This window comes from Motacilla alba, chromosome 5 (assembly GCF_015832195.1).
Source record: "Motacilla alba alba isolate MOTALB_02 chromosome 5, Motacilla_alba_V1.0_pri, whole genome shotgun sequence".
In the NCBI taxonomy this organism is placed as follows: Eukaryota; Metazoa; Chordata; class Aves; order Passeriformes; family Motacillidae; genus Motacilla; species Motacilla alba.
In genome coordinates, this window is record NC_052020.1 from 24,896,663 (window position 1) to 24,909,923 (window position 13,261).

The following is a 13,261-nucleotide window of genomic DNA, read 5'->3' on the forward strand; positions in this document are numbered from 1 at the left end:
TTAAAACTAGCAGATGCAAGTGTTTTACAACTGTTAACAAACCACAACGTAGAAAATGAAAGTGTTGGACAAGAAAAGAATAACAAACTCGGGAAATACTTTTATTTCAGTAAAGGTCAGGACAGAAGCCAAGAAGAGTTACTACTTTGTAAGAACATCACAACTGCTCTCAGGCTACACTGCAGTCCATCCATCTATGTATAGTCTCTCCATGATTTTCTGTATGAGGGCATTTAAAGATGCCACTTACCTCTTTAAAGTTTACATAGGCTCTTCAAGTTGTTAAAAGCCACATGGTAAGTATTTTATAAAAATAAACCAAATAGCTGATGAATGTTCTAAAGGACACCAGCCCAACTTAGACTGGAGTGTTCTTGTCATATGCTTCATAGGCAAACTTTTCTCTATGAGCTCTGTCATTTAGCAGACCAATAAAATCGATCTCCAGCTGGAATGGACCATCTACTTTATCTCCAATGGTAAATCCAAGGGTTCTAATCTAGTTAAAAGACACAGAGGGTAGAACAGTATTTATAATATTACAATCAAACTCAGTTGTATCTCCCAATTCAATATTTTACACACTGATCACATCCATAGTCTTTAAACTGGTATTTGTTCCAAATGCAGCAGCATTTTTTAAGGCTTCACTACCCCATTTTCAATACAGGCCCCTGTAGGAAATGACTCCACATCTGCCTTTCTACCACTGTGTTAATAAACCCTTGATTTTAAATGGCCCAAGCCTAAAGCAACAGTTACTTTTATCCTTCATGCTTTGCAAATAGCAACTTTCATCACAATTTCTAAAGACATTTTCATAAAATCACAATTCTTTCATTAATAGGAGAAACAAAGATGTAATTAAGGATGGAAGGGATCATTCTAGATAGTGATACACCATCTACTCTGTGAAAACACCAAACCAGACATTTTAGAACTTAATTTTAAGCTGGCATGAAACTTAATTACTGAGTTTAATAGTAAGACAAGGTTCTTAGCCACTGTTTTCCAATTAGAATAATGTTCTTAAATATAAGAACAAATCTGTGTGGCTCATGCATGCTTTCTATTAGCCTGTGGCTCGCCTGAATGCTCCCTCAACTCTCATATGTTACAAAACACCTCCATCATTAACAGCTCAGTCCAGCAGGCCACCTCATAAACTCAGCTGCCCCAAAGCCTTGCTGAAAGTGCAGGCCCATGATTTCAAGGATGGCTGTAAGTTTGGGAAAATAATGTCTAGGATGTGTCAGATGAATGTGGACTGAATCTAAATCGATATTGCAACTGTATGCTAAATAACTAACAGAACAAAGCGAGGTAAATGCACTGACACTCCTCCGGATCATTCTAATGCTTTCAATGCTATTCCTTCCCCAGCAGCAAGCTCTACAAGCAGCCCCTTGGCTTTTGGAGTCCTGAGAGTTTTTAAAGCTCCTTTTTTCCAAATCCCATTGTAACAGATAATCTACAGGAGTCACCTAAACTCTGCTCAATCTATTCCTTTGCAAGCCCTAGATACGTTTCCTGCCTTTTTTATTCCTATTTAAACAATTATTTTCTGCCTTTCCAGGTTCCTAGGAAAACATACATTACTACCATGAAGGCCATTCTTTTTAAGAGTTGGACTTCATGGTCTCTCTGATCCCTTCCAACTCCCAATATTCTGTGTGTAACCAAGACATTTTATTAACATTTCTTAAACTACCTTCATACTGTTTCCCTGATTTTTGGGTTTCTTTAAAAGATGTTTGTAAAATTACACTGCAAGTGCATAATTTTTTACTGTCAAATGCTACGCATAAAATAATTATCAACAAAACTTCAGTGGAGGATACTTAGATCAAGTACTGATTTGTTCCTTTAACTCCTAGTAAATATTTTAAGTAGCCCATCTACAACTTATGTTTTTATTTACCACACATGACAATAAGTACCTTATAACATGAAGAGGCCCTTCAATTGCAAATTCACAAACATTAGAGAATTTGTAAGTTATCTAGATAAGGCCATCTTAAAGGAAATTCTGAATTTCATATAGAGCAGTGTGTGTTCCTTATACTGCCTTTTCAAATGAAATTTCAAATAAAGTCTACAGAAAACTTGCCTTGTCTAACCAGACAGGATGCTGGTTATCCTGGACTCTTCCCCGACTGGAGAGAAAGAATTTGGAGAATGGAATCTGACATAAACAAAACAAAACAAAATCAGACTTTAGTGTCACCAGTGTATAAAATAGAAACTTAGGGAAAAGAATATAACGTGTTAGTAAAGTAACACTCTGCTGTATCTGTACTAGCATTAGCTGGGTACATAAAACTGGCACAAAGAAATGGACCACATTAACCCTTCAAGTGGTTACCACAGAGAATATTCCAGGCAACACCTGCTAAGTTTCAATTATGTATCTATCCTATTACTCCAGTAAGAGCCAGCAGTAGGCATTCAGAGAAACATATGGTGGATCAATTCTTTAACACAATTGACACACTGCGCCCTCCCCATGTCCAGTTTTGGGAACTCCCAAACCAAAGGCACATGTCTATTGTATAAAGAAAACACTGAGTGGACAACAATATAAACTAACTGAATGTGGAAAGAATTCCCCTTCCTGTGTTTTGGCCAGGACCCCAAGATGGTCTCATTAGTTTGAAAGGTTCATTAGCTCACCTTTATTTCCTCCCAGTACGGGCCTCCTCGGGTAAACATGAAGTAGCTGTAGAGGTCATCCTTTTGGTGAGAGAAGTAGGGGTCTGTATAAATGTTTACCATCCAAGGTCTGCCATCACCACGGACACGTAAATACAGACTGTTGAAGTTTGACCAGTCATAATACTTCTTCCTGTTAAAAGAGCCCTACAAATCATTGATAAATAGAATTATTTCTCCTTAATAGAGGGACACTTTCATTATGAGGAACAGAGCATCGCTGCTTTGATCACTGCCCTTGTTATTATGTCAGATAGTATTTACTGTAGGACAGTGAACACAGCTAGTCTGTTGTCACCCTGGCTGCTGAGCTCACTGAGTTTCCTTCAGCACTATATTAGAGACCACAAATTGCAATATTGCCGCCTGAGGACTCACACTTTCATTATAAGCCACAATCTTGTAGCTATCAGAAATCAGACCTTCTTCCTAGGACTGAATTCCCTACCAGGCAATTACACACATGCTGCAGTGATAGATCAGCACTTAGGTAGTTCACTAAGTTTAATATTCTGTGGTCAGTTCTAGGTCATTCAGAAGTGATGGCAGGAAACTGAAGCAGTGAAATAAATTATCCCCTTTGACAACTTCCCAATGGAAGACTAATGGACACTGTGAGCATTTAATGTTTTCCAACTTTTTTTTTCATTAACTGTGTAAAATAGTAAGATTGCAAGCATGTCTAATTCTTTATTGCATTTTTCCCAAAGATCTGAAAAATCCTGATGTTGTCATTTCCCTGATGACATATCCAAGAATCCTCAGTGAGCTACACTGAAGTCACTTGGAGCAATGAGGGGCAGAGGGCAGGGTTATCCTTGGCCAGACTTGCCAAGAAGTCAAAATTAGCACCAAAAATTCAGATGCTGCCCCTTTATTTTAGAGCACTACCATGATTACCTATCAGCTATTGTTCTACCAACTCATCTTGTAGGTAACAGAATAGGTAGATTATGAGTATATAAATACAAGGCCTGTAGCTACTTCATTTTATGCTTTTAACAGTTTTGAGCCTTTCTACTTAAATAAGGATGGACTGATACACTCCAGTGGAGGTGAAACTTTGAGTCACATTTGCACAAGCCAGTAGCTGAGAGCTTAACTCAGACAAGACTGCACTTGTTGCAGTCATCTGATCTAATGGCACCGCTTTAATCAGTGTTCATATGTCTCTCATTTACCCATTGATTTTGCTTACTCATATTCTCTGCTCCCCAAGATTTCGGCCCAGACATTATTTCACCTAAGCACCTGTGCCAGGACACAAACAACAGAACACATTGAGGATTTTATCCAGTGCGTGAAAATGTTCCTTTGCTTTAAAAGGTGCTTAGAAATAAGGGATGAAACAAGCAGTACCCATAATAAGCACACCCATTTCTGGTTCTATTTTGCTCCATTCTGAGCTATCAAAGATTTGTGTCTTGCTTTTTTTCACAGTAGGAGGCAGACCTTTAAAAAGTACATTTCAAAGCACTGTTTTCTGTTCCTGTGAGAAAACGATTCATTCACCCTAACCAAGTCTGATGAATAGATCAAGTTAAAGCCCAGAAAATTCTTACTTATGACACGTTCAATCAACTTCAAATTTAGAAAGATGTCTATTTTAATTATACCGATTTTGGATATAAAGATTCATTCCAGATCCTTCATTTGTAAGGATGCTGCAAACAGGTCGGTCTATTGTACATAAGTAAATGATCAAATAGGTATTATTCCTTTTCTAAGAAAGGAAAACGAAATCCAAGAAAAAATTTAAGTTCCTTCCAGGTCAAAGCGGGCACAGCAGCTTAGGGAAAATGCAGTACTCCTGAAAGTGATCAGCAGGTAAGAGCAGGCCACTTGCTGTCACTGGGATTCCACAAACACCCTCAGATCCAGTATCAGAAGCTGTGCAAACACGGAGCTGTACTCACCACTGCTGGTCGGGATCTCATACTGCAATATCCACTGTATTGTGTCTCCCCATCACGAGGCACTTCTGTATTGAGGGTTCCATACAGCAGAGCAGCCTGGTTATTCCTGCCCAATTTGATGTAAACTTTACTTTTCCCTCCAATCTCCACATCAGAGGAAATAACCCATTTATTTAAATCTTCTTGGCTCCTAAACTGCCACAACACCTTCGTTTGTTCCAACAAGTGCTCACTTAATGGATGGCCTCCAGGTCCTTTTAAGTAATCTTGGGTTTCCTTCTTCAGCAAGCTTAGCTGAGTCTTCAGGTGATCAAAGCTCTTCTTAAAGCTGAAATCAGCATTCCGCCAAGACAGCTTTTTCTCAGGCTCTGCCCCGGGCCTCCTGTAGCTGCTGTACAATTTTGAATTGCTGAGGAGAGGTCCAAGTGAGGAGAGCAAAACTTTGTGCCTGCAGCATCCACCGTGGAAGGAAGCACCATTCAGCAGCATCACAGCCAGAGCCATACTGGCAACTTGAAGAATTCACGTCCAGCAAGGCAATTAATGGATTGAAAGTTAATTTAACAATAAAGCTAGTATTCAGAGCTATCTTACTGTAGTTACTGTAGTTATCTTCACCTTTAATGAAAAAGAGAAAAGGTTATAAAAAATTACATATGGGATGCTTCTGAAATTATTTAACTTTTATAATCAATAATAGCTAGAAATCCAAGTCACTGGAAAACAGAATGAAAAAAACCATCAGGAATGACACTTCCTCAGAGCTTGAATTTATTTATTGACTTCCACCTTGTGCTTTCCCCTCTCCACATGGTGTAAAACCCCCATGCAAATAAGAGAACCCAAGTAAACTACTTCAAATAAAACTGAAAATAGAAAAGAAAATCAACTTCTCTTCATCTCTTCCACCAATAAGTTTAGTGTTATGGATAGCACCAGCAAAAACAACCCATGGAAGTTTCTAAAAGATGACACCTATATAACTAAAGTTTTATTCCTGCATGAAAATCACAAATTCACAGCAGGCAGATGCTGCTGCCACACAGACAAACATGACAACCTCATCTGACACAGATGGCAAGACTTTTCAAATTCTGAGTCCTGCAGCAGCCATACCACATTCTTCTTCCAAGTCATTCTCAATATACCTGTGTTAGGATTACTGAGACATTTGCAAATACTTTAAAGTTTAACATGAAAGACTACAATTCAGTATGTTTTTGTTTTTTTTTTTTAATAGGGCTTCAGGAAAACTCTTCTCAATGCTCTGTACAGAGGCTATTCTCTCTTACTTGTAAAACTAAACGGGTTTTTGTTTGTTTGGCTTTTTTTGGGTTTTTTTTTTATGCCACAGAACAAAACCAAAAATTATGTCACATGCATTCAACTCCTGCGAGCTTTTAAGAATGGAGTCAGGCACTCCCCTCATATCGTCTATATGTCACTCATCTTCCTTTACTCACTGTAAGATTTACTACTGTTATCGTCACACTCTAATTAAGTTATGTCTAAAGCTACACTGAAGAAATCCACATTTTGCTCTATCGCGCACTTCCCACGATCGGAGGCAAGCTCGCGATCAAGAAACCCTGTGTCCTCATTGCTTCATCCGAGCACAAGGAGAGAACGGAGAATTTGCCCGCGTTCTACATTAGTCCGGTTTTTGTCCCTCGCCGAGGCTTTGGCAGCCCGCCGGTGCAGCGCCAGCCGGTGGCTCGGCCTCCGCCCCGGCCCCGCTCGCGCCGCACCGCGGCCTGGGCACCGGGCCCGGATCCGCCCGCACGACTGAGCCCGGCGGGCAGAGGCGAGGCCGGGACGGAATGGCGGGGGCCCAACCCCGTCCCCGCAGAGACCGACAGACCCCGGCACCCACACCGCCTCACCTTCCCGCCGCCGGGTCCGCCGCGCCCGGGCCGGCCAAGGAACCGGCACCGCGCGCTCCGGTTCCGCCGCCAGCGACGGCGGCCAGCGGCGTCCCGCCCACAGCGGCGGGCGAGGCGCGAGGCGCGGTCCGCGAGGCGCGAGGCGCGGTCCGCGCGGCTCTCCGGGCGCCGCAGCAGCGGCCGCGGGGACAGCGCGCGGCTCCGGGAGGGACAGCGGCAGCAGCGGCCCCGCCCTCGCCCCGCCCCACGCGCCGCGCATGCGCGGTGCCCTTTGTGTCGGGCGGGCGGGCGGCGCGGGTCAGGCCGGGCCGGGCCGTGCGAGCGCCGCCGCCGCCGCCGCCGCCGGGGCGGGGAGGGGGCACCGCCGGCTCCGCCATGGTGAAGAAGCGGAAAGGCCGTGTCCTTATCGACTCCGACACCGAGGACAGCGGCAGCGAGGAGAACCTGGACCAGGTGCGCGGGCAGGCCCGGCCCGAACGCGGGGCCTGGGATCGCCGGCCCGCGCGAGGCTCGGCGCCGCCATCCCTCCCTCGCTCCCGCCCGGTGGTCCCGCGCCGCGCTCGCCCTCCGCAGCCCGATGGGGCCCCGCGGCCGCCGTGGGGAGAGCCCGCGTCCCTCCGGCGGGTCCCCGGCCCGCCCCTGGCAGGAGGCCCGCGTTGGCGGGGGCTCTTTGCAGCGGGCCCGGTGCTCGGCGCCGGCGGGACGGAGAGGCGGTGGATGCTCCGGGGCGATGCTCCGGGCGGTCTGGCCCTGAGGAGCGGTTAGCGAGGCCCGGCTGCCAGCGATCTTCTCACCTCGAGTAGTGGGGAAAGAGGCCCAAAGGGCTGGGCAACTTTTCCATGCTACTTTGGTACGCCGGGAGAACAGCGTGTCGGGTCCCTGCCTCTCCTCGGGGCAGGCAGGCTGCCGGAGTGTTAATGCGTGTTTAATGCGACCCTTTCAGTCTTGGTGACCGCGCTGGGGAGCTCTGTTGATGGGAAACCAGCCTGTAGATGTAAGAAGGGGTAGTATTTAAGTATTTGTCATCAGAGCATCTCCCGGGGTTTTAAGTGCGATGCCTGGTGTGAGTTCAACCGTGTCAGGGTTGCAAAAGGGGTGTCTCCCCCTGTGGAGCGGGCTGCTTTCAAAGATTCACCTTTTGGGGTAGCAGGTATTGATGGTGTGATTCCAATGGTAAATAAAGACATTATAGGTGAAGTGTGTTGCAGCTTGTATGGCAGTGCTTGCTCCTGGGAGAAGTTTGGTGGGTCAAAGATGCTGAAGCCGACGTGTCTGATGTAATTTATGTGTTGGACCTTCAGAGTTTTTGATATAGAAGCTGTTGCTATGTTGCAATAAAAAGCCTTCCCCCACACACAAAAATACGTTTGCAGATTGGGGCTTCAGAAAAATCAATCAGGTGCTCTGTTAAAACAAATACACTGGAGCTGATGTGGTTGATCTTGCATACCTGTAGAGTCCTTAGCACTGCCACTGTATCAGTTTGATAGTTTTAGAACTTGAAAATGGGAGTTGGACTAGCTTTAGCATCAGCCAGACCATCAGAGTGATGGTGGTAGGGGTAGCCACGTGGTTCTGCATCTGTTCCATCCCTCCCTGGCAGCAGGCATCTGCAGCTGTACCTGGGTAGTAGGTGCTTCCCCTGCACTGAGCTGTGGGTAGCAGCTGTGACAGCGGGGAGGTGGGTGTGCAAAGGTGAAGATCAGGGAGCAGGGAAGCCATGTTTTTGAGATGAGAGAATACTGATTTAAATGTTAAATACTGAGTAGATTAAATGTTTGACAGCTTCCCATGGCAATCTAGGCTTGTTGAATCAAAGGACTAGAAGCCTTTTAAATATAGTATCTTGGAAAACAGAGAACAAGTGTAGAAAGAAAGAAAAAAAAAAGGAATATGGCTTCCCAAAGAGAAGCACTACTGAAACTTCTTCAGGAGCTTCCAGAGATCTTTTGATTGTACAGATGTGCTATTTTGATGTTGCAGGGCTTCTTTAGAGAAGGGTTGGTAAGATGCCATTACTAATGAACTAATGAAAAGTTTCTTAGTTGTTAAGTAGGCAGACCATCAGTTTGTGCAGTGTTTATGTTCTCATTTGAGGTAGTAAATTGTAATCAATTTGTTGAGGTAGTCTTCCAGTTGTGAAACTAATGGAAACTAATCCAGCATCAACTTCCCAAGACTGCAGAACTTGGTGTGGCTGTATTTCTACACACAGCTAAGACTCATCAGCCCCAGAGTAATGCTTCTGAGAATAGGTTCTGTGTCCCAGACTGCAAAGACAATAACACAGCTTCAAAAATGTTTGCTTTGTACTACTGCTTGTGTCTCCTGAACAAATGATGAACGGTAGATGATGAGAGTATTTGAGAGCCGTGCAGTTCTTTGTGTGGGTGTGTGTTGCCTGTGAAAGTGCTTCCTTTTGAGCAGAACAACTCTACTAAGTTTCCCAGACTTTGAGTTTGATACCAGCTCTGTGTCTGTCCAGAGCTTTAAGTGCATTCTGGGGCGGGTACCAGCAGTGAAAAGGAATTGAACATGCTGACTAAATATTGCCAACCATGATGTAAAAGTGATGCCTAAAGCATTTATCCTTTAAAGTCTATAATTGCAAACAATCTCTGTTGTTTAGGAGAAGAAGCTGCTATCTACTGGTATTTGGCTTTTTAGGGCTGATGCTTCATGGTATAGTTAGGGTGGTTTTGAATTATTACCCAATCCAAATAAGACAAATCTGGACATGGCTCTGAAAGTAATTTGTCTTATGTTGTTAATGCCAACAAAGTAATGGCACTAATAGTTACCTTTTATAGCTTGTTATCTTTAAAATCCCTTTGTAGCAAACAGTATTAAAATTGTGTGTGCACATGTATATTTATGAAACATAAGTAGAGTTGTTCCTTAGTAGGTGGCAATACTCATGTTACTGAGATGTGCTCGGATATTGCAGAGAGTGTGCACTGACCTGGATTGATAAAACTAATTACGACACTTTGAAATAAATGTGTGTGCTTTTACACCAGGAGCTCCTGTCATTGGCCAAACGGAAACGCAGTGACTCTGAAGAAAAGGAACCACCTGTGAGCAAACCTACAGCATCTTCGGACTCTGAGACATCAGACAGTGATGATGAGGTGACTTTATCATGTTTTCAGTGACATTGCTATGGGTTATTTGTCTGATCATACCTAAGCAGTGGAAATGTATTTATCATACAGTATATTTAGCCTGCTGACTTCATAAGGTGGGACTGGATATCAATGATGGAGACTGATGGAAACCCATTAAGGCCAGGGATTTTTTTTTAAATGAATATGTTTTATATGCAAAATAGTCTGTATAGAGAAAAGATGATTGCCAGTTTAATCCCACATTCATATGGCGTGGTGAGCTGTCTGCTTTAAACTAGAGTTTTTCCTGTGTCGTGCTTGCTGTTGAAGTAGCAGTGAAGCTGCTAAAGCTGGACTGTGAATTCGGGGAGCAAGATTTTCACCTTTTGAGTGGAGCTTCCTTCCTAAAAGAAGGGTCAAGGCAGATAGTACTATTTCACAGGTAGTAAAACTGTTCTACTTAGCTACTTTTATTCTCCAAGAACTGTGCTGTGAATTAGCTGTCTGTCCATTTGGATATGCAACAGGGTGTGTTTTGATCTTTGAAGAAAGAGGCAAGAAAGAGTTGAGCATTACTTTGTTCTAAGGTTTCTCAATTTCTTGTATAAGAGTGCTTATCTGCTAGTTCTGTTTTTAGCATTTGTTCTTGGTACTGTGGTCTAGAGCTGGTTAAAAGCCTGTGCATCTAGAAAAGAAAATAAAAAAAAAACCTATTAAAACAGGCACTGACAAATGTTATACAGGTATTTGAGTAAAAGCAATTTCTGGAAAGCCTACAAATATTTTTGCACACTTTCTGCAAATTATAATGAGGTCATTTATTCCACCTATTCCTAAATATTTGACAGGGAGATGTTTTTGTATGTTTTTTCTTCTAAAGTAACAGTACGGATTATCCATTGTGGCAACTTGCAGACTAACAGGGCAGGCCAGTGATAAACTATAAAGCGTTTGTTAGTGTAGCAGAGTTCTTCCAATAAGTGTGAAGAATGTGCAGTTTAGTTTTCTTTCTGAGGCATTTTTTAAATGAATATGCTTGGAACTGTGTTCCAAATCAATCATTTTCCTAAAAAAACCTGCTTCTTGTATATCTAATACACATTTAAGGCATAGAGACAGACAAAATTGTGAACAACCTAGATATATTAGGTTTCTTTTTGGGGAACTACGCAGTCTGTCACGGTGTGTGTTCAGATCTGCTGGCTCACAGTTTATTTATTCTAAGTTATGTGGAGACCAGCTTGTCTGGAAAAAGTAGACTTGGGTGTGGAGAGCATGTGGATGATAAAGCCTTCCATTCTGCGTTTATCCTGAAAGCTGTCAGAATTTTAACTTGTGTAATAAGTAAGGTCTGCCTTTCTATTATGTGTAGAGTGTGACAATACCTCTTTGCAAATTTGCACAGACCTTGCAGATCAGCAGTGCTACTGTTGCACCCAGCACGTTTGATACTCTTTCTAATCTGTGTGTCATTTCAAATTGATACTATGTTCTTTCTGACCTCCATGCAGCAAGAGGAAAAAGATTTAGAGAAGAGGTAATTAGGACACTTGCTTCTATTCCTGTGCCTGAAATATGCATTCTGAACTGCTGCTTGTCACAGCAGGATGAGCGGCTGGCTTATAACAGTTCTGCTTCTGCCAGTCATCCCGTTCTGTGCGTCCCTGGGCTTGACTAAACTAGTCCTGCTGAATAACTCACGTTTTAATAAGTATTCTTGTGGTTGGTTTGAAGTTTGTTCAGCCTTGGGAATTGGAATAGGGGGGGTCTAAAAGTTGAATTTGTATTCTTTGACTTCCTGCAAGGTGAAGACCTTGAGGCAAAAGCATGGAAATTGTTGGACAAATGTGGACAAATGTGCCTAATCATACCCATGTGTTTCCACAGAGGCTTTTCAGTGTGTGTGTCCTTTGTGATTCCTGGAAAGCACTAAATGTTCCAAGATTGGCACTATGTTGTGTGTACAGAAAAGAAGCCTAAATCTACTACAGAGTGTAATGCAGCATGCTGCTTTATTTTAGAGGGAGGAAAGTTTGTGGGTCATAGGGGAGAGAAAAACATTTTGGATTACTGAATAACAGCAGGTACAAATCATGCTGCATCTATACAATAGTGCCCAAGGGATGTCACTACATCTTTAATGTTATATTTATGTATATCAGTGAGAATGCGCTTCTTGCCCAGATGCTGAGTTCTGTAGCACTTCTGTAACCACCTCTGTGGTCTGAATCAAATTTCCTAGCCACCAGACTTAAAGTGAGTTGCAAGCAATGAAATAGGAGGGATGCTCTAAACTGTCTTCTGGTGGGGCTGTGGAACATTCTTGACTGAATTGCTATAGTCTTTTGTTCAGAGAGCTGATAAATAGCAATGGCTGCGGGGCTTTGCAATGAGGAGAGCTACCTTTGCAAAGAGATGTACTAATCTGGACAGATATGGCTCGTTTTTCTGGTGTGTGACCATGTCTGCTCAAGAGCTCACCATGTCAATCTGGTAGCTTTCTGCATGTAACCAGTTTGGTTAGCCAGGTTCCTGCTGGGGCTACCATGCCAGAGGTTTGTGTGTCCACAAAGTGTTCTTGTTACTGATTGAGGGCATTAGGTGGATGATGTTCCTCAGCTGCAGTAGGTTAATTCTGGGCTCTTCCTTTTAGGCATTTTTGCTTACAGTAAGATAATTCATTCTATTGTGTGAGAAGAGTGGATGACTTCTGCAACAACTTCACTGACATTAGTGTTGATTGGACAGAAACCACAATGTTACAGGAGCTCCTGTTTGTTTGTCTTGAAAAGTACACTCATCCTAATGTCTGGAAGCGTTCAGTTCTGCCTTTCAACACCTACAGGGTAAGGACAGAATAGCCTTCCAGAACTAGAAAAATTATATAATGAGTGCTTAGTACTATTCTGGAGTTTAGTGAGGATTATCTGTTTATACCTTTTATTACAAATGTGCTCATTTGTTAGGGAACTGTATAGCTGAAGATCTTGTCAAGAGCTATGGGACAGAGGAGGAGGTGAGTAGTAGTCATGCAGCTAGTGAGGAGATTGGTTTCAAGTAACAGCCTAGAGGGTTTTATGCCTCTTTGTAGCTCTTTACTGCTACTCTTTACTTCAAGTTAGAGCACTCCAGCAAAGCACAGAAGAACAGAATACTGCATGTGTTCTTTCTGGTTTGGGGATGCCTTTTTGTGGGTTTGTAGAAATTACAGTACTGAATATTGTCTTTTCCTGTGTACTTGTATTTTGTAATACTGTTTAATTAAACCTTCAAAAATGAGTGGGTTCTCCAGTCCTATGAGGCCTTTGCCACACATTTTTTTCAAGCTTAGGAAATTTGAAGCAGGCCTTGCTTTAATCTTCTTATACCCAGGTTATAGACTGTGTGCTTTGTAACTTTGACTTTTCCTGGAGACAGTTTCCTTCAGCTATTAATGGGTGCAATAGTAAAGCTTTCCTGAAGATAGAGAGGTGGTGTTACTTCCTTCACTCCAAATAAAGTGCAAGTGCAAATCTGAATAGCACAAGCTAATTGTATGAAGGCTGGCATGTCCAAAGGAGTAATGTGAATAAGCTGTGGACAAAATCGGTATAAAAATTTAGCCTGTAACTAACTTCTTTAAATTGCCAACTAGCATGGGAAT

General features: G+C 42.9%; 2 protein-coding genes across 3 annotated transcripts in view; one reads left to right on the forward strand and one right to left on the reverse strand.

Annotated features, from left to right (window-relative positions):
* Positions 1-77: 77 nt before the first annotated feature.
* NDUFAF1 (NADH:ubiquinone oxidoreductase complex assembly factor 1) lies at positions 78-6,652 on the reverse strand. 2 transcript variants are annotated; one of them, XM_038138100.1, is made up of 5 exons: positions 6,512-6,652; positions 4,629-5,246; positions 2,674-2,859; positions 2,111-2,185; positions 78-494 (listed from the first exon to the last, which is right to left on the reverse strand). In XM_038138100.1, exons 2-5 carry the CDS (start codon positions 5,130-5,132, stop codon positions 468-470), a joined length of 792 nt encoding a protein of 263 aa, XP_037994028.1. In that variant the 5' UTR covers positions 5,133-5,246; positions 6,512-6,652; the 3' UTR covers positions 78-467. The 2 variants fall into 2 exon arrangements, with proteins under 2 accessions (XP_037994028.1, XP_037994027.1); XM_038138099.1 differs by having other exon boundaries at positions 78-499.
* Positions 6,653-6,753: 101 nt separating this feature from the next.
* The window catches only part of RTF1 (RTF1 homolog, Paf1/RNA polymerase II complex component), a 28,423-nt gene continuing 21,915 nt past the window's right edge, over positions 6,754-13,261 (forward strand). The window contains 3 exon segments of the mRNA XM_038138098.1: positions 6,754-6,791; positions 6,793-6,964; positions 9,532-9,642. Of these exon segments, the coding sequence (XP_037994026.1) occupies positions 6,769-6,791; positions 6,793-6,964; positions 9,532-9,642 (306 nt within the window). The 5' untranslated portion in view covers positions 6,754-6,768.

Bases quoted from the DNA above. Each gene is read 5' to 3' on its own strand.
- NDUFAF1 (XM_038138099.1), bottom strand. From the start codon at position 5,132: ATGGCTCTGGCTGTGATGCTGCTGAATGGTGCTTCCTTCCACGGTGGA. The intron at 2,860-4,628 runs GTGAGTACAGCT...AATGATTTGTAG, and splicing joins TGAGATCCCGACCAGCAGTG to GGCTCTTTTAACAGGAAGAA. The intron at 2,186-2,673 runs GTGAGCTAATGA...TGTTTATGTCAG, and splicing joins CGTACTGGGAGGAAATAAAG to ATTCCATTCTCCAAATTCTT.